Genomic DNA, 21,766 nt, shown 5'->3' with positions numbered 1-21,766 from the left:
TGCTTTAACTACAATAATCACTATTCTCATCTGGCCGCATGTTTCCTTTTCACTTTATGTATCTCAGGGTTCTGGCCAGCAAGTGAGTGGTAGGTGGGGAAGCAGTGCCCTCTAGAGGGGTCTGGGGGCATGCCCAGAGCCCTGGAAATTTTTACACATAAAATGGTGCATTCTCAGGCTATTTCCCAACAATAAAAACACATTCATTTATAGGCCATTTAGAAATTTATTTCACACAATAGTGCTTTAGCTTTTTTTTTTTTAATCAAACCTTTGACATGAAAACATAGCTTTTACAGTAGTGTTCAGAATAATAGTAGTGCTATGTGACTAAAAAGATTAATCCATGTTTTGAGTATATTTCTTATTGTTACATGGGAAACAAGGTACCAGTAGATTCAGTATATTCTCACAAATCCAACAAGACCAAGCATTCATGATATGCACACTCTTAAGGCTATGAAATTGGGCTATTAGTAAAAAAGTAGAAAAGGGGGTGTTCACAATAATAGTAGTGTGGCATTCAGTCAGCGAGTTTGTCAATTTTGTGGAACAAACAGGTGTGAATCAGGTGTCCCCTATTTAAGGATGAAGCCAGCACCAGCTGAACAAGCTTTTCTCTTTGAAAGCCTGAGGAAAATGGGAGGTTCAAGACACTGTTCAGAAGAACAACGTAGTTTGATTAAAACGTTGATTGGAGAGGGGAAAACTTATATGCAGGTGCAAAAAATTATAGGCTGTTCATCTACAATGATCTCCAATGCTTTAAAATGGACAAAAAACAGAGACGCGTGGAAGAAAACGGAAAACAACCATCAAAATGGATAGACGAATAACCAGAATGGCAAAGGTTCAGCCATTGATCAGCTCCAGGATGATCAAAGACAGTCTGGAGTTACCTGTAAGTGCTGTGACAGTTAGAAGACACCTGTGTGAAACTAATTTATTTGCAAATCCCCCCAGCAAAGTCCCTCTGTTACATAAAAGACATGTGCAGAAGAGGTTAGAATTTGCCAAAGAACACATCAACTGGCCTAAAGAGAAATGGAGGAATATTTTGTGGACTGATGAGAGTAAAATTGTTATTTTTGGGTCCAAGGGCTGCAGATAGTTTGTGAGACGACCCCCAAACTCTGAATTCAAGCCACAGTTCACAGTGAAGACAGTGAAGCATGGTGGTGCAAGCATCATGATATGGGCGTGTTTCTCCTACTATGGTGTTGGGCCTATATATCGCATACCAGGTATCATGGATCAGTTTGGATATGTCAAAATACTTGAAGAGGTCATGTTGCCTTATGCTGATGAGGACATGCCCTTGAAATGGGTGTTTCAACAAGACAATGACCCCAAGCACACTAGTACAGTAATAGCCCAATTTCATAGCTTTAAGAGTGTGCATCTTTTTAATCACATAGCACTACTATTATTCTGAACACTACTGTAAAACTGAGAAAATGAAAACAGGAAATCAACAAATATTCAGTACTTTAACGTTTCCCATTATCCCCATGTTGGCACCTTGCACTTCCCAGAATGCACCGTGGGCCAACAGCGTTGATCCAGTGAGTTCACCGGCAAGTATGAGGATGACACATTCTCCCAAGTTGAGAGGGTTATCTAGTAGCACCTGTGATGGATTCTGCTGTGCCCCGATGTTGTCTTGTTGTCCATACTTCTCGAGGTGTGTTTACATTGTGCCTTCAACCGGAATTCTGAAACTGACCTCTCGAGTCACGGACCGCGAGATGCCCTGATATTCACAACTGCGAAACAGTGAATTCAATAACAAATTCCACAGCTAGAGGCCTAAAGATACTTATTAAAACGGTTTAAATGTGTTATGTCTCATTTCTCCATAAACTGGAGCTATTGGGGTTATTATGTCATACCATCACCCCAGTAAAATGGGCACACACAGTGTCATTGCTGAAGGCAGGGTTTTTATTTAAACCATTCTTTTAATGAAGATGTTGTCAGACTTGAATGTGGTAAAATATGGGTTCATTTGATCATTTCTGTCTCCTCTGTGGTTCAGTTTAGTACTGTAACTCTGCAGGGAGGGGGACTGCTCTTTTGGACACACACCTCTCATGGTACTGGATGTGTTTCTTAGCGATAGTGTGCTTTTTTTACATTTCAGTTTCTAATGTTGATTCACAAACTTTCTTTGCAATAAATGTCATGCATAATGTTGGTAATTTTGTCATATCCAAGCCATGGTAACTGGACCATTCTTTGCAGAAGAAATTATTTTTGGGAACTTATTTTCATCTGGTAGGCTTTGGCTTGAAATCAGATGAGGCGTCGCTGCTGTTGATATTTTGTCAAAATTAGGCAGCTTACTGAGGACAGGAAAGACAGGCGGTGTAGCGGTGCCCTCCACCAAGATGTCAAGACTGAGCCGAAACCTTTGGGACCAGGACAGGTATAACGGCCACAACAGCATGTTAGTTTGCCAAAAAATTAAAAATCAATACTTTTTTGTTTTGAATTACCACTAAGTTTGAAGGTTATGACGTCTGAGCCCAGAGCACAGTTTCAGGCTGCTCTCTCTGTGTTTTTAGTGACTCATTTTAATACATTTATTGAGTGTAGAAAACAACACACATTGTAAACTTGTACATGAACATATTCATACATTACTGAATACCAGTAATATTTAAACAGAAAAAGCATAATCTATATTCATCCTTGGTGGATAGTAATGAAATAAAACAGTCAAAAATGCATTTGTTGCTTCAGAGCTGCTCATGTAAAAATAGACCTGGCATGTTAAGATGTGGCTGTTCAGCTCTGACAGCTTCAGTGGGGATGGAGTGAGATGAACACACAGTGCTCATAAGGTGCCGGATTTTCATGCAGATTCTTCCCTCTGATGCAGCATTTCTAAATATGTTAAATTTACACATTAAGAGGACTTTGCAGCTTTGCCAGGTGTTTGCTTTTGCATATTGTGATCATTTGAACCCTATTAATGGCCAACGATACTGTCTTGTGCATCACTCACCATTTCCTGTATTTCCTGATGTCTCTCTGCTTCCTCTCTGCCCCTTTCCCCACCTTGAATGTTCTGTTGTTCCAGTCTGAAGGGAAACCAACCAGCCTGGTGCCTGGGAGAAAGAAATCATTGTAGATTTCAGCTTTACCTTGGTTCTTCTTAACACGTTTCAGAAATGATACATCTGAAAACTGGGTGGTACTCACAGGTAGACAAGCAGCATGGCACCGACTACCATGACAAAGCGGCTAAAGGAGGAGTAGAAGTATACGATGCTGAGCAGCATGCCAGCACGAGACACCGTGTACAGCCAGTCGAGCCAATCCCGGTTCAGTTCATCGTCATTCAACACAGCCCCTCCCTGTGCATTCATCTGGATGTTTGGGTTTGCCGGCGGGTTCTCTGGCAGGGGGTTGTGAGCGGGGTTGGGTCCAAGTGGGGGCTGCACAGTTTCATCGGGCTGGGGGGGCTGTTGAGGTAAGGAGGAAGGAGTTGTGGGAGGGGGGTTGATGGGAGGTTGAGAGGCTGCAACTGCTGCTTGACTGACAGGAAGAGCCGAGAGGAAAAAATAGTCATAATTTCAGGAAAAACAGCAGACATACACTCACACATCTTCAACCGCTTTTTGGGTAAAATTAGTTTAAATTTTCCAAAATAAAATAATTTCTGAAATACATTTCATTGGATTAGCATCTCTTAAACAGCAAATTTACCATGAGCAAGCCAAGTAAGCATAAATAATAAATTCAGTGCAACTTATTGTAATCATTTTCACATTGAATGCCTCCTTGAAAAAACAGGGTACTCCACTGAAGTATATAAACTCGACCCCCTAGACACATTTCTTTGACTTACTATTGCATGTAGTAGTGGCGTGCATACATCTGCTGCCACCACATCATCTGCATGGGCACATATGTGGGGTGGGGGGACATGTTGGCAGAAAGGCCACCTTGCAGAGCTCCAGCCGGCCTATAGAAGGCATTAACACACACTGATCAAATTTAAGTCTAGACTAATGAGAATAATATCTACTGCCTGCTTCAATGTTCCAATCATAGCCAAGTAAAACATCTGCCAGTGACAGAGAATGTTCCTAAACACAGTAAGATTATTCAAATATTAAATGCATGATGCGTGACAGCCCAGTGTCAGTGTCAGTTTTTATAAGACCTAAAAATTGTAAAGACACTCTACAGTAGAATTACTGAGTCTCAGTACTATTGCAAAGGATAGAAGACAAAACCATCAGAAACTATAAAGAACTCTCTCCTGGCTGAACCCCCAGTGGGTATCAATAAATGACTGATGGCAGTCTCCAACTTGTGAGTGAACATCATCAGTGTTTACAGGTATGCACCAACATTTGATGCCAACCATAAAGACAAGGAAACCTTCTACACTAAACTGGACAACATTCTATCTGCTATCCCAGCATATGACAGGATCATCCTCCTGTGCGACTTTAATGCCTGGGTCAGAAAGGACAGCAAGTTCTGGAGCAGAACCATTAGAAGAAGCGGAGCAGGAAAGTGCAATGTCCACAGTGCCCTGCTTCTCACGAAGTGCCCCAAACACAATCTCATTCTCACCAACACCATCTTCAGGCAAAAGCAAAAGTTCAAAGTGTCCTGGCAACACTCTCACTTGAAGCATTGGAACCTGCTTGACTACATCATCATCCAAAAGCATGACCAGAAAAATGTCCTGTCCACCAAGGCAATGACTGATGCAGATGACTGTTGGCTGGATCATCATCTGATGAACTCCAAGATCCAGCTGAACAAGCAACCAAAGAGGAGGCCTGGACACGGGCAAAACTGTCAAAAGGTTCAACATTGCCAAGGTGGAAGAACCAGAAAAAAAAGCAGAGTTTCAACAGTACCTAATGAAAGAAGTACCCGTGAGCACTGGGATGAGCTTAAGACACCCGTAACAACAGCCTGCCAAGAAACAATAGGACACCAGAAGAGGAAGCACCAGGACTGGTTTAATGAGAATTACCAGGTCCTCCAACAACTCATTGATCAAAAGCGAAAAGCTTTCGTCGACCTTCAGAAAGATCTAATCTCATAAGAGGAAATGTCTTGACTCCAGCAAAGCAAAGCAACTCTACAAAATGAAACTTGCAAACTGAAAACTCAGTGGTGGATCAACAAGGCGGTTGAAATCCAAGCCCTTACTGACAGAAATGACAGCATAGGCTTTTTCAATGTCATCAAAGCAATCAACGGCCCCTCCAACCAAGGACAAGCATCTCTTCAAAGCAAGGATAGTCTGACTCTGCTGAAGACCAGAAGCGACAACAGTGTTCAATGGAAAGAACACTTTGAAGGCCTCCTGAACACCAATCCAATCATTATGGAGGAGGAGGAGGAATTGCACAGCTTTTACCGAGACAAGACATTGTCAAAGAACTTAGCCAAATACCAGCTCTCAAAGAAACTCTTGTTGTCCTTAAAGGCATGAAAAATAACAAAGCACCCAGGGAAGACAACATTCCCGTTGAGGTCATTAAAGAAGGGAAAAACACATGAGGGACTGAGCCACCTGGTGACCAATGATTCTCACAGGAGTGGAAGTCTTTGAAAAAATACAGATAAACAACACTGACAAGAAGAGGAGAACGAGGAAGGAGAGCACTTAAGATCCTGACCGGCAGAATGTTCACGCAGCAGGCATGCGCAGCATCTGTCAGAAATAGTGTCCGTCAAGAATGGGCCTGTTCAGTACTCTCCACGGCCACCGTCCTGTCCGGGAAACGATCAAGAGACAATCGTCCTCGCCACCGAGGGATTGCCACAACCGTCAGGTTGAACATCAGGGTTGCTCAGCTGGTTAAGTTGCAAGCGAATGTTAGATGGCTTTTTAAACATGCCAGAAAACGTCATTATGGGACAAACACAGAGATGGATTCCAGTATATCAATAAATGTATCATTACCTCCTGTCTACTGTATAAAAACTTCACATTTTTTTAAATACCCACTCCCTGCAAGCACCGAACAAACCAAACCCAAAGACAAAATAACAACCAACTGTGAATTCTGAATATTTTACAATTTGTTTTGCTGTTAAAAAGACAGAGCAGGAGTGATGAGCTCATGTGCATATGTGATTTATTCCCCCAGACGAACATAACTCAATACATTTTGTGAGTACCCACAAAACAGACAACAAGAAACAATGTAAAAAGTGTTCAGTGAAGAGATTAACATGCATATCACTAGTAAACGAAATGTCAAATGAGCTGACTGTAAATAAAGAATTATAAAAATACTGATGTATTGCTTTTTATTTTTGGTGCCATATGCCCCAAGAAATTAAGTAGTTAAACATGGGGAATTGAGTTTGATTTCACCTGCCACTGATAAACACTCATAAACATGAAGCTGTGAGAAAAGTGGACTTTAATGACATCATCTTGGGCCCATCTACACCCGTTATTGAAAAGAGGAGAAAAAAAAATGCATTTTTTTTCCATTTTGAGATCTGTGTTTTTGTGAACTTTGATGGTGAATACATCGAAACGGTGAACAGGCTTGGTTTGAAAGGATGCAGCAACAGTGCTCCTGAAGTTTATTAAGTTGACAGCTTTACCCTTTTCAATTTGTGAGGAGAAAAGTGTTTTTTTTTAAGTGCCTCTCGGACAGACTGCACAAATAAAGATGAGCACAGCGTGAAAATTGTCTTCAAAAAATGGCTATAAGCACGGATTCCATCCTTTCCAATCATGTGGCCAGGACAAACTCTTAAAGTGGGTTGCCTCTCCCGAAAGTGTGGAATCGGCCATGTTTGTGGTTTGTGCCACTGCGTTGTGTCTTGCCATGCTAAGCTACACTGCTACATGTGGAACACAGGTGAGTCTCACCGCGGAAGACCCATCTGCGATCAGAAACAGCTGCTATGGTGTAAAAACCAGAATTTAAAAGACAACAATCATGACCAATGAGAGGACATTGTCCTCACACATAACCAATGCTTACATGCTTTAGACCTTTGAAATATTGCAGTGTGAAACCACCAGAACCAAGAGAAAAATACAACACTGTAAGATTTTAGTCCAAGGTACTGATCAAACAAATTAACTCTTAGGTGTGACAGTGAGCACAATTTGTCTGGAAAAACCTGTAATGTGAACGTGTGAGTTGTACATAACGTATATTGGGGTGTCACTGACTTGCTTACCACTGAGGGACATCAGAGGGAGAGGAGTTCTGAGGACTGTACTGGTGAAAGACACTGCGATATCTCAGACCATCATGACTTCCAGACACAGAAGATGTGGAGGAGGAGGAAGGCAGCTGACTCTCCTGGTTATGTCTTGTGGCAGAGGAGGCAGGACCAGTGCTGTCTGAACTCTGTCACAAGCAAGATGTGAGCACCAGTGAGAGGTTGTCAGGGTGCACCGCTGTATTTCTTCACCATCATAACATGTAAAAACAGACAACCTCACTCCACAAGTCATAGTTAAGGTGCACTGTGGATGTTTATATATTTATTAATGTCTTTTTAATGTCCGTGTGTGAACGGGCTATAACCCCAGGGAAAAAAAAGCTACTTTTGCTGACTTTCTCATGAGCCTATAATATCCTGTACACTACTCTCTATGTAAAGGAATCGAGTTGGCTTTGGTGGGAATATTCATTGGTTCACGTAGGCTGACGTTTATGAGGAGGAGCCTGAAAGCTGAAGGCTCTGCCTCCCATTCTACTCTTACAAACCCTAGGAACTACAAGTAAGCCTGCAGTCTGAGAGCGAAGCACTCTATTGGGGTGATATGGTACTACGAGGTCCCTAAGATAAGATGGGACCTGATTATTCAAAACCTTATAAGTAAGAAGAAGAATTTTAAATTCTATTCTAGAATTAACAGGAAGCCAATGAAGAGAGGCCAATATGGGTGAGATATGCTCTCTCCTTCTAGTCCCCGTCAGTACTCTAGCTGCAGCATTTTGAATTAACTGAAGGCTTTTTAGGGAACTTTTAGGACAACCTGATAATAATGAATTACAATAGTCCAGCCTAGAGGAAATAAATGCATGAATTAGTTTTTCAGCATCACTCTGAGACAAGACCTTTCTGATTTTAGAGATATTGCGTAAATGCAAAAAAGCAGTCCTACATATTTGTTTAATATGCGCTTTGAATGACATATCCTGATCAAAAATGACTCCAAGATTTCTCACAGTATTACTAGAGGCCAGGGCAATGCCATCCAGAGTAAGGATCTGGTTAGACACCATGTTTCTAAGATTTGTGGGGCCAAGTACAATAACTTCAGTTTTATCTGAGTTTAAAAGCAGGAAATTAGAGGTCATCCATGTCTTTATGTCTGTAAGACAATCCTGCAGTTTAGCTAATTGGTGTGTGTCCTCTGGCTTCATGGATAGATAAAGCTGGGTATCATCTGCGTAACAATGAAAATTTAAGCAATACCGTCTAATAATACTACCTAAGGGAAGCATGTATAAAGTGAATAAAATTGGTCCTAGCACAGAACCTTGTGGAACTCCATAATTAACCCTAGTCTGTGAAGAAGATTCCCCATGTACATGAACAAATATGATTCAAACCACCGCAGCGCAGTGCCTTTAATACCTATGGCATGCTCTAATCTCTGTAATAAAATTTTATGGTCAACAGTATCAAAAGCAGCACTGAGGTCTAACAGAACAAGCACAGAGATGAGTCCACTGTCCGAGGCCATAAGATCATTTGTAACCTTCACTAATGCTGTTTCTGTACTATGATGAATTCTAAAACCTGACTGAAACTCTTCAAATAGACCATTCCTCTGCAGATGATCAGTTAGCTGTTTTACAACTACCCTTTCAAGAATTTTTGAGAGAAAAATATATCCTTTCTCAAACACTGGTACAACGATAAAATACATATTGCTGGACTTCTGATGCTCGATACATATTGCGAAATTTATATCCTTAAAACTGCTTATCCATTTTTATACCTCCTTATTCTAATTAAGGATCATGGAGGGAGGGGGCTGGACCAGTCATAGGGCGTAAGGTGGGGTACGTCTTGGACAGAACGCCAGTCTGTCGCAGGGCCACATATAGACAGATAAACACATTCATACTCACACACACACCTACGGTCAATTTAAAGTGTACAATCCACCTAACGTGCATGTTTTTGAAAGTGGGAGGAAGCTGGAGCACCTGGAGAGAACCCACACAAACACGGGGAGAACATGCAAACTCTACGCAGAAAGGCCTTCTTGCTGTGAGACAACTGTGCTAAGCACTAAGCCACCATGCTACCCTTGTCAATTTAGTGTACATTTCTGTATGAACGCACACACAAAAGTTTTGTTTCAACAGAGAAAAATTAACAAAAGATCATTTGTACAAATGGTTCCATTTAAATTTGTCTGTTATGACCCTCCATACCTTTAGGTCGAGTCCAGTCAATGAGCTCAGCAGACAACATCACACTTTTACTCTGAACTTCCAAGTCTGTAGGATTTTAAAGTTCTCACTGAATCTGGCATGGTACTTTACACGCAGCCCTTGATAGCACTCAAAAGCCAAATATTATAAATTTTTACTGCTTGCCGCCCCAACAGACAGAATGGATGTTTATCTGTAACAAGGAAAATGGGCAGCAGTATTTTTTGCCAGCGATACACAACAACACTCACAAGAGAAATATTTTCGTTTTACTGCGTGCACATAAAATGGACATTGTTTTATCTTTAACCAGGAGAAAGGATGGACAGCAGTGCAGAGGTATACTTTATATATATATATATATATATATATATATATATATATATATATATATATATATATATATATATATATATATATATATATATATATGATACCATCTATCCTCCCTTCAATACGGTGCAGTCGTCCTGTCCCCTTTGCAGAAGAGCACCCCCAGAGTATGATGTTTCCACCCCCATGCTTCATGGTTGGGATGGTTTTCTTGGGGTTGTTCTCATCCTCTAAACATGGTAAGTGGAGTTGATTCAAAAAAGCTCTATTCTGGTCTCATCTGACCACATGACCTTCTCCCATGCCTCCTCTGGATCATCCAGATGGTCACTGGTGAACTTCAAACGGGCCTGGACATGTGCTGGCTTGAGCAGGGGGGCCTTGCTGCCCTGCAGGATTTTAAACCATGACAGCATCATGTGTTACTCATGTAATCTTTGTGAGTGTGGTCCCAGCTCTCTTCAGGTCATTGACCAGGTCCTCCTGTGTAGTTCTGAGCTTTCTCACAAAGTGAGATCTTGCATGGAATCCCAGACCGACGGAGATTGACAGTCATCTTGTGTTTCTTCCACTTTCTAATAAATAATCCTAATGCCGCGTTCACACCGGGCGCGATCAGACGCTACAAATTAGCGTGGGTCGTCAGGCGGCCTCTTTCGCCCGGTGTGTCGCTCTGCTTGGGTGGATTTTCGCTGCGAAAATTCACCCCGGTGCGTCATCAAATAGGAGGAGCTTCCATTACGCTCGCCGGCTCCGGTTGTCAGTCAAGCTAACATGACGGACCTTGATCACACGGAGCGAGTTGCTGTGGAAAGCTCCCAATAGAGTGTATCATTATTTGCTGCAGGAGCTGTGTCTGGGTGACGGCCGCTTTCAGCGGCCCTCCCACCTCTGCGGGACCCAGTTTGAGGATCAACTGTCCCGTTCGCGCGCGCACATATAAACAATTTAAAAAAAAAAAAAAGAAAGAAACTCCGCTGCATAATTGTGTTTATAAACCAGTCAACATTTGTTTTATTATACATCTGTGTAGTTAATTAATAAAATATGCTCTACAGACGATTCGCTCCGCTCCCACTGCTGCAAGTAGGGCTGCTGCTCTCTCCAAAAACTCTGTCATAATTGTGTATAGAAACCAGTCACCATTTGCTTTATTATACAGCTGTGTAGTTAATAAGTAAAATAATCTCCAGGACGATTTGCACGCGCGCACGTAAAATAAAAAGAAACTCTGCTCCCCCTGCTGTGGTGCTGCTGTTCGCTCCAAAAACTCTGTCATGACTGTGAAATAAAGGACAAAAGAGACATAAGTCCTGCTCACAGGCTGCTACCAGATACAGGACATGTTCACATGTTCAGTCAAACTCCAGACATCTCCACGTCACTACATATTCAGTCCCTGATTGGTCATTGCGGCGTGACGAGACGAAAAAGTTCAGATTTTTGAACTTGGGGAGGAGGGCAACGCGACGTGACGCAATATCGCGCCACAAACGCGCAAAACGCTCAAAATCGCTGCACTCGCATCACTTCACTCGCGTCCATCGTGTTGCGCTGCGCGGTTTGGCGCCAAAACACGTCCTTACATAGGGATTACATGGCAACCTGTGGCTGCAGTCGCTCGCGTCGCACCCGGTGTGAATGCAGCTTAACAGTTGTTGTCTTCTACCAAGATGCTTGCCTGTTGTCCTGTAGTCTATCCCAGCCTTGTGCAAGTCTACAGTTTTGTCCCTGGTGTCCTTAGACAGCTCTATGGTCTTGGCTATGGTGGACAGGTTAGAGTGTGATTGATTGAGTGTGTGAACAGGAGTCTTTTATACAGGTAACAAGTTCAAACAGGTGCAATTAATACAGGTAAAGAGTGCAGAATAAGAGGGCTTCTTAAAGAAAAATTAACAGGTCTGTGAGAGAAAGAATTCTTGCTGGTTGGTAGGTGTTCAAATACTTATTTGCAGCAGTAACATACAAATAAATCATTAAAAAAATCATACATTGTAATTTCCGGATTTGTTTTTTCTTTTTTTTATGTCTCTCGCAGTGGACATGCACCTAAGATGAAAATTTCAGACCCCTCCATGATTTCTAAGTGGGAGAACTTGCAAAAAAGGGTGTTCAAATACTTATTTTCCTCTCACACACACACACATATATATATATATATATATATATATATATATGTATATATATGTGTGTGTGTGTGTGTGTGTGTGTGTGTGTATTAGGGATGTCCCAATCAGGTTTTTTTTGGCCCGATGCGATTCCGAGTATCTGCCGATACCGAGTGTTGTGTGGGCCGCAGAAGAGGAGGTACTGCTGGCCCACTACCAAAGGGCGCCCTGCCTGAAGTGCGGGCTTCAGGCACGAGAGGGCACTGCCGCCTCACAAGAACAGCCGGGGTGACAGCTGTCACTCATCAACTATGACAGCTGTCACCAATCACCAGGTCATCAACCACACACACAAAAGCTGGACGACATCTCCACCTCGTCGCCGAGATATTGTCTACCTCTACGGTAAACTCTCAGCCGTTTGACTGTGCCGTTACGCACGTGATCTCTTTTCTGAGTGTTTGCAGGAGTTGCTGTAGATGCTGTCAGCTGGGTGCTGTGTTTTGTGGTCCGTGTTGGAGTGATGTTCTTCACCCTCACGCCAAAACGATAAGTAACTCTTAGGCTCTGCACAACTGTGTTCTGTGTTAAAGGTGGAGGTGTTGTTTCCCACCTGGAAAGACGACTTGCTGACAGTTTACCGAGTGTATTGTTACACACTCATCACATCTGTTCTTCTGCTTCCTGCCAGCAGTACCAGATCCGACAGTCGGAGACGGTGACCACCTGGGGACTCGGGACTTGGCGGCTCCAGTATCCTTCGGGTTCGGTGGCAGTGGAATTCGTGTGGGATCCGGTTCTACTCGAGACGGATGTCTCCTATCCTCAAGCCTACCTACACATCACCTTGTATATTTTGATTGTGATCCAAATTCTGCGTTTATCTGTATTCTCGTTGTGCACATTTCACAACAGTAAAGTGTTGTATTTTTGGCTCATCTATTGTCCGCTCATTTACGCCCCCTGTTGTGGGTCTGTGTCACTACACTTTCCCAACAGGATATCTCGGCCATCGTCATGGATCCCGAGGGGCGTCAACCATCTGTTGGACAGCCAATGGAAGAGCAGGGTGCACAGGCGTCTGCAGGAGGCGTGTTAGGTGAGTTGCAGCAAATCCTCACCGCCATTACTGCTCGGTTAGATCTAATGACCAAGCAGAATGTCATCCTGCGCGGTGAGGCTCTCACCGCGCAGGTGGAAGCGCGTGCGCGCTCAGGGCGCTGCTGCAGCTCCTCCTCCTGCTTTTCACAGCGTCCCGTGATGTACGCGTCCGACGCCAGTAGGGTGGCTTATGTGATTAATTTGCTTCGAGGTGAGGCACGCGCCTGGGCTACGGCGCTCTGGGAGCAGAATTCACGGCTCCTTACCTCTTATACTGGGTTTGTGAGGGAGTTCAGAACAGTATTTGATCACCCAAACAGAGGCGAGACTGCTTCAACAGCGCTGCTGTCAATGAGACAGGGGCGTCGGAGTGCAGCTGAGTATGCGGTCGACTTCCGCATCGCGGCTGCGAGGTCCGGCTGGAATACCGCTGCACCCCGTGCCGCCTTCGTAAACAGACTGTAGTCAGTCCTGAAGGAGCATCTGGTGGCTAAGGATGAGCCGTGGGATTTAGATGGGCTTATTGATCTGGTCATACGATTAGACAGTCGGTTAGAGGAACGCCGAGACAAAGGGCGTGGTCGGGTATGCGCCGTCCCTCTCCCTTCCGGATCCGAAAAGGTACCGCCCTCCCCACGCTCCACTGCCTCAGCGCTCCGTTTGGCGACAGCTCCCCCTGCTGACGATGCTATGGACACGAGCAGGGCTGAAGTCAGAGCAACTAACAGACAAAGGAGACTGGTACGCGAAGAGTGCTTTATCTGTGGCTCAAACAAGCATCAGCAGAGAGACTGCCCCAAACAGTTAAACACCAACGCCCGCTCTTAGAAACTGGGCTAAGCGTGGACCAAGAAATTCACGTGGGACAAACCTGTCTTTCTGCACGACTCCAAGTTACGATTCTGAGTGGGGATCTAACCCTTCAGGCCCCTGCACTGGTGGACATGGGGTCAGAAGGGAATCTGCTGGACAGCAGATGGGCAAGGGAGGTAGGGCTCCCTCTAGTGGTGCTTCCTTCGCCATTGAAGGTACAGGCACTAGATGGCACCCTTCCCCCTTTAATCACACACAAGACACTACCTGTGACTCTGGTGGTGTCTGGGAATCATCGGGAAGAGATTTGTGACTACTCCTACCTCCCGCGTGATTTTGGGCTTCCCTTGGATGATCAAACACAATCCCCGGATTGATTGCGTCTGGGGTTGTGGCTCAGTGGAGCGAAACCTGTCACCGGGAATGTCTAGGATCCTCGGTTCCGCCTGGTTTGACCGCTAACGAGGAGGTTAAAGTTCCCCCCAATCTTGCGACGGTGCCTGAGGAGTACCACGATCTCGCTGACGTCTTCAGCAAAGATCTGGCACTCACTCTTCCCCCACACCGTCCGTACGATTGCGCCATTGATTTGATCCCGGGCACTGAGTATCCGTCCAGCCGGCTGTACAACCTCTCACGTCCGGAACGCGAATCAATGGAGACCTACATCCAGGACTCGTTAGCTGCCGGGCTGATCCGGAACTCCACCTCCCCGATGGGTGCAGGTTTCTTTTTTGTGGGCAAGAAAGACGGCGGACTCCGTCCATGCATTGACTACAGGGGACTGAACGAGATCACAGTCCGCAACCGGTACCCTCTAACCCTGTTGGATTTGGTGTTCACGCCCCTGCATGGAGCCCAAATATTCACAAAACTCGATCTTAGGAATGCGTACCACCTGGTTCAGATCCGGAAGGGAGACGAGTGGAAGACGGCATTTAACACCCCATTAGGTCACTTTGAGTACCTGGTCATGCTGTTCGGCCTCACCAACGCCCCCACGACGTTTCAGGCTTTGGTAAATGACGTCTTGCGGGACTTCCTGCACCGATTCGTCTTTGTATACCTAGACGATATTCTCATTTTTTCCCCAGATCCTGAGATCCATGTCCAGCATGTACGTCAGGTCCTGCAGCAGTTGTTGGAGAACCGGCTGTTTGTGAAGGGTGAGAAGTGTGAGTTCCACCGCGCTTCTTTGTCCTTCCTGGGGTTCATAATCTCCTCCAACTCCGTCGCCCCTGATCCGGCCAAGGTTGCGGCGGTGAGAGACTGGCCCCAACCGACAAGCCGTAGGAAGCTGCAACAGTTCCTCGGCTTTGCGAATTTCTACAGGAGGTTCATAATGGGCTACAGTCAGGTAGTTAGCCCCCTGACAGCTCTGACCTCCTCCAAAGTACCATTTACCTGGTCGGATCGGTGCGAGGCCGCATTTAGGGAGTTGAAACACCGGTTTTCGACTGCACCAGTTCTGGTGCAGCCCGATCCTAGCCACCAGTTTGTGGTAGAAGTGGATGCCTCGGACTTAGGGATAGGAGCCGTGCTGTCCCAGAGCGGGGAGTCTGATCAGATTCTCCATCCTTGTGCCTATTTTTCATGCAGGTTGACCCCAGCTGAGCGGAACTATAACGTGGGCAATCGGGAACTCCTCGCAGTGAATGAGGCTCTTGCGGAGTGGAGACATCTGTTAGAGGGAGCCGCGGTACCATTTACGGTTTTCACGGACCACCGGAACCTGGAGTATATCAGGACCGCCAAGCGGCTGAACCCCAGGCAAGCCTGCTGGTCATTGTTCTTCGGGCGTTTTGACTTCCGGATCACCTACCGCCCCGGGACCAAGAGCCAAAGATCGGATGCTCTGTCCCGGGTTCACGAAGTCGAAGTCAAAAATGAGCTGTCAGATCTGCCGGAATCCATCCTACCTGAGTCCACTATCGTGGCCACCCTCACCTGGGACGTGGAGAAGACCATCCGGGAGGCCCTGGCACGGAACCCGGACCCAGGTAACGGACCGAAGAACTGCCTCTACATCCCACCAGAGGTCAGAGCTGCCGTCCTGGACTTCTGTCACGGTTCCAAACTCTCCTGCCATCCAGGGGTGCGAAGGACCGTGGCAGTGGTCCGGCAGCGCTTCTGGTGGGTGTCCATGAAAGCCGACGTCCGGGACTATATCCAGGCCTGCACCACCTGCGCCAGGGGAAAAGCTGACCACCAACGGGCACAGGGACTCCTCCAATCGTTACCTGTGCCCCATCGCCCCTGGTCCCACATCGGCCTGGACTTCGTCACGGGCCTCCCGCCGTCCCGGGACATGACTACCATCCTCACGATAGTGGACCGATTCTCCAAGGCGACCCACTTCGTGGCCCTCCCGAAGCTCCCTACGGCCCAGGAGACAGCAGACATCCTGGTCCACCACGTCGTGCATCTGCATGGGATACCCGTGGACATCGTCTCAGATCGAGGTCCCCAGTTCTCCTCTCAAGTCTGGAGGAGTTTCTGCAGGGAACTGGGGGCCACCATGAGCCTCTCGTCCAGGTATCACCCACAGACCAACGGACAGGCAGAATGGGCCAACCAAGAACAGGAGCAAGCCCTGCGCTGTGTGACGTCCGCGCACCCGACGGCCTGGAGTGAACATCTGGCCTGGATCGAGTACGAGCATAACAGCCAGGTGTCCTCTGCCACCGGCCTCTCCCCGTTTGAGGTGTGTCTGGGGTACCAGCCCCCATTGTTTCCTGTGGTGGAGGGAGAGGTCAGTGTGCCCTCGGTCCAGGCCCACCTGCGGAGGTGCCGTCGGGTGTGGCGTACCGCCCGTTCTGCCTTGTTGAAAGCCCGGATGAGGGCCAAAGCCCATGCAGATCGCCGGCGTTCCCCAGCCCCTGCATACCAGCCCGGGCAGGAGGTATGGCTTTCCACGAAAGACGTTCCTCTACAACTGGACTCCCCAAAACTCAAAGACAGATACATTGGACCATTTAAGATCCTCAAGGTCATCAGTCCTGCCGCAGTGAAGCTCCAGCTCCCAGCTTCACTGCGGATCCACCCGGTTTTCCATGTCTCCAGGTTGAAACCCTATCACACCTCACCCCCTGTGCTCCCGGACCGGCGCCGCCTCTTGCTCGGATCATCGACGGGGAGCCGGATTGGACTGTGCGTCGGCTCCAAGATACCAAGATGCTTGCCTGTTGTCCTGTAGTCCATCCCAGCCTTGTGCAAGTCTACAGTTTTGTCCCTGGTGTCCTTAGACAGCTCTATGGTCTTGGCTATGGTGGACAGGTTAGAGTGTGATTGATTGAGTGTGTGAACAGGAGTCTTTTATACAGGTAACAAGTTCAAACAGATGCAATTAATACATGTAAAGAGTGCAGAATAAGAGGGCTTCTTAAAGAAAAATTAACAGGTCTGTGAGAGAAAGAATTCTTGCTGGTTGGTAGGTGTTCAAATACTTATTTGCAGCAGTAACATACAAATAAATCATTAAAAAAATCATACATTGTGATTTCCGGATTTTTTTTTTTTTTTTTTAGATTATGTCTCTCGCAGTGGACATGCACCTAAGATGAAAATTTCAGACCCCTCCATGATTTCAAAGTGGGAGAACTTGCAAAACCGCAGGGTGTTCAAATACTTATTTTCCTCACACACACACATACATATATACACACACACACATACATATATATATATATATATATATATATATATATATATATATATATATATATATATATATGTATGTATGTATGTATGTATGTATGTATGTATGTGTGTGTGTGTGTATTAGGGATGTCCCAATCAGGTTTTTTTTTACCCCGATGCGATTCCAAGTAATCTGATTTTGAGTATCTGCCGATACCGAGTGTTGTGTGGGCTGCTGAAGAGGAGGTACTGCTGGCCCACTACCAAAGGGCGCCCTGCCTGAAGTGCGGGCTTCAGGCACGAGAGGGCGCTGCCGCCTCACAAGAACAGCTGGGGTGACAGCTGTCACTCATCAACTATGACAGCTGTCACCAATCACCAGGTCATCAACCACACACACAAAAGCCGGACGACATCTCCACCTCGTCGCCGAGATATCGTCTACCTCTACGGTAAACTCTCAGCCGTTTGACTGTGCCGTTACGCACGTGATCTCTTTTCTCAGTGTTTGCAGGAGTTGCTGTAGCTGCTGTCAGCTGGGTGCTGCGTTTTGTGGTCCGTGTTGGAGTGACGTTCTTCACCCTCACGCCAAAACGATAAGTAGCTCTTAGGCTCTGCACAACTGTGTTCTGTGTTAAAGGTGGAGGTGTTGTTTCCCACCTGGAAAGACGACTTGCTGACTGTTTACTGAGTGTATTGTCACACACTCATCACATCTGTTCTTCTGCTTCCTGCCAGCAGTACCAGATCCAACAGTCGGAGACAGTGACCACCTGGGGACTCGGGACTTGGCGGCTCCAGTATCCTTCGGGTTCGGTGGCAGTGGAATTCGTGTGGGATCCGGTTCTACTCGAGACGGACGTCTCCTATCCTCGAGCCTACCCACACATCACCTTGTATATTTTGATTGTGATCCAAATTCTGCGTTTGTCTGTATTCTCGTTGTGCACATTTCACAACAGTAAAGTGTTGTATTTTTGGCTCATCTATTGTCCGCACATTTACGCCCCCTGTTGTGGGTCCGTGTCACTACACTTTCCCAACACCGAGTCCCGATCCGATACTTTAAAAAACTGAATGAACAATGAACAAATGCTAAAAATATAATAATTTCATTTTAATAACCTTATTTTATTATTTATCATTTAAACGGTGCACTTCTCCTTGAGGTAGCTTGAACAATCAAGTAATAATCTACCAGACTTAAAAAATGCACAAATTTCCATGTTATTTTATTTGTCTACAAATAAATGTCCAAGGTTCCGTATGTTAAACAAGAAATTATCTAATCTGAAATAACAGACGGTTTTAATTTATAGATGAAAGGTTTCTAAAGAACCATTTATTGATTTAGCTATTTTAATTACAAGTGTTCTAAACTTTTTTAAACGGTAATCAGAAATTTTGAGGTAACAAACAACAACAACAAAAAAATATTTCCAAGGATTTTTCTTCAGACACGTTGTTTCTGCACTGATCTGTGGTTCAAATCCCTGCCTGACTGGAAAATCACTAAGGCCTTTGGGCAAGGTTTTTAATCCCCTATTGCTCCCGGTGTGTAGTGAACGCCTTGTATGGCAGCACCCTGACATCGGGGTGAATGTGAGGCATAATTGTAAAGTGCTTTGAGCGTCTGATGTAGATGGAAAAGCGCTATATAAATGCAGTCCATTCACCATTTGTACAGATCAGTGGTTTCTGCCACTAGTCTTCGGTGTTTTTGTCCGACACGTCGTTCCTATTGGACAGCGCGAAGCTACGTCACAGCTCAGAGCGTCGAAAGTTCAAAGGCCAACTTGAAAAGTAAAAGTAAAAAAAAAACAAAACAAAAAAACAAACAAACAACAACTTACATTTGCGTCCTGACAGTCCTCAGTGTGCCCCTCTGATGCTTTATCAGTGTTCAACAAGTTCAGAGCAGCGTAGTGAACGTGAATGAAGATGGAAGCTCTTTAAGACGCGCTCCTAAATATGATGAGTGCGCACATCGCTCGTGCACACACCATCTCTCGCTCCATTTGCAGACAAATGATCACAGGACAATTTGTTTTTTTATTTTTGTTAATCAGATGACAGATCGTCGTCCTGAGGACTTGGTCAGCACCGGGTCCTGCTGCGCACGGATGACTGAGCAAGAGTTTTGGTGGGAAAGTGTCCATCATGCTCTTGTCATTCCATCGAGGCGTCAGGCTGAGCGCGTAAACACACAAACAGCAGTTCTGCAAAAGAAACTTTGCGCGCGTAACTCCCCCCACCTCTGTACGGTTACAATTCCATCTCTTCTTCCCAAATTCACTGCGTAACTCTTGTTCCCTTTTCTCCTCTGGAACCGGTTTCAGCCGCACGCGTGTGCGAGAATGTCCGGTTGAACTTGTGTTTTTTCTTTTGTTCAATTAAAAAAAAAGATTGGGTTGAACTTTGACTGCGTCAGTCTGCCAACAAGCGGCAATGCGCGCTCCCATCAGAAGCGTCGTGTCAAAAGCCGAGCTAAAGCGACGCTTCTGACGCCTCTAAAAGCAACGTGTCTCACACCTCTGACACTTCCGACGTGTGAAAGGCCCATTAATCTGCAATAATGAGCTTGAAATTGCGCTGATCAAAATAATGAGGATAAAATCTGTATCGGATACCTGATCGGGATGCAACATCCGATTTTGATCAAGTCTGAAACCACGTGATCGGGCCCAATTTCCAATCACGTGATCAGATTGGGACGTCCCATATATATATATATATATATATATATAAAAATTCAGGTTGCGATGGAGCCTCTGCCTCCGGTGTCTCACAAACTTACATAAACAGCAGTGAGAGTCACCTCATCTCAGAACACCCCTCTCTCCACTACAGCAAACACACAACCGCTTCACAGAGGAGTTTTCCTGGATCAAAAAACTCCACGACCGTTATCGCAATTAGTTGATGGAGTCCAAATTTCTACCGTCGGCCAACATTATACTGTGTACCAATTAAACTGACTAACCGCACAGGCCTAGGTGACACCAACAAATAACCAGCTTTCAACACAACACAGACTGCAACTAAAACTTAAAAATCGTTTGAGTTACTGAAAACCAAACCAACAGAGGCATGCAGGACTTGAGATCTCGTAAAACATCTGTTCAGTTTTGGAGATCAAAACTGATCCCAAAATTGGTTTTCGTTGTATTGGGCATGTCAGCTAATACATATGAATAGTGTGATTTTGTGTTTCTGTGGTCAAGTTACACAACAATGGCTTGTTTGTTAATGCCAATCAGTTGCTAGCCAGCTGCTAGCTAGCTAACACCAACGTGTCATATTATAGATTAGAGTTCATAATGTAACAGTGTGAAAGTCAAACATGAAGTTATCACATGTATAGTCGACAATGCACTGAAAATTGACAATGAGAATTTAACCACTTCATATTACAAATCTGAATTTGTCTGATTTGAACAATGTAATAGCGTACCCTTACTGTCTGTGTAGCTTTCTTACTTGACCTGGACAATCAAACAAGTTTTAATATAGAACCTTGAAATCTAGAGATTAAAACAAACAGCTAAAATAAAAACACGGCTGAAGTCACAAGAGGTTTTTCCTGACATAACGAAATACTAACAAGACACCTGCAGTGAGTTGGGGGTAAAAAGATTTAATAATCTTAAAGTTTAGGTCACCACCCCACTCCACCAACTAACTTACCTTCCTGATTCCATTTCTGTCTTGTTCCCATAAGCATGCTTTAGAACGCTAACAGAAGTGTCAATGATGTACACACTTGTTTACACCATGCAATAAAGATGAAGAATGTTTCCAGTCTATGAAGACAGCTTTAATTGACACAGACCAAACTGTCTTGCCTAAAATATTCAAGATAAATAAAAGGAAGTCATTAATTGTGGTGTATCTATCTACTCACACTGGAGTCAGAAGCAGCACCGTTAGCTGTAGAAGAGCTTCTTGGCATGGGTGAGCCTGGGGGACTATGGGAAGTACATACTAGGTGCATCATGTGGTATCCATCCTGCTGTAGGTAGATAAGAACAGAATAGGGCATGACAATGTGGGAGGAAGAAGAGGTGAAGGCAGACTGGAACAGAGACACAGCAAAAGCAAACGTGCGAGAAAGAGATTAGCATGGAAATGGCCAGAACGGAGACACAATACCAACCCTTTGTTGATAAGCTGCATCAGATCAGCTTTTGTTTTCTACCTCTTTCAGTCCACAGACACGTGCAATGCAGCACATACAAATACACACATAATACAACTAAACATCTAAATAGAGAACAGAGAGCCAATTAACTGCATAAATGCACATATATTTTTGGACAGGCCAGTTTTCCCCCCACATAATATCTTTGTATCTGTGAATGT

At 45.0% G+C, this 21,766-nt stretch overlaps 1 protein-coding gene across 1 annotated transcript in view; it reads right to left on the bottom strand.

Annotated features, from left to right (window-relative positions):
* The window catches only part of herpud2 (HERPUD family member 2), a 47,628-nt gene that overhangs the window by 1,855 nt on the left and 24,007 nt on the right, over positions 1-21,766 (bottom strand). Inside the window, exons 4-8 of the mRNA XM_034174340.1 lie at positions 21,309-21,416; positions 7,189-7,361; positions 3,857-3,973; positions 3,208-3,543; positions 3,011-3,113 (exon numbers count right to left, since the gene is read on the bottom strand). Coding sequence (XP_034030231.1) covers positions 3,011-3,113; positions 3,208-3,543; positions 3,857-3,973; positions 7,189-7,361; positions 21,309-21,416 — 837 coding nt within the window. The remainder of the gene's footprint in view (positions 1-3,010; positions 3,114-3,207; positions 3,544-3,856; positions 3,974-7,188; positions 7,362-21,308; positions 21,417-21,766) is intronic.

The sequence above is a fragment of the Thalassophryne amazonica genome, chromosome 7, assembly GCF_902500255.1.
Source record: "Thalassophryne amazonica chromosome 7, fThaAma1.1, whole genome shotgun sequence".
NCBI lineage: Eukaryota > Metazoa > Chordata > Actinopteri > Batrachoidiformes > Batrachoididae > Thalassophryne > Thalassophryne amazonica.
Note: the sequence above shows the minus strand (reverse complement) of the source record. Positions and strands in the feature narration are given on the sequence as shown.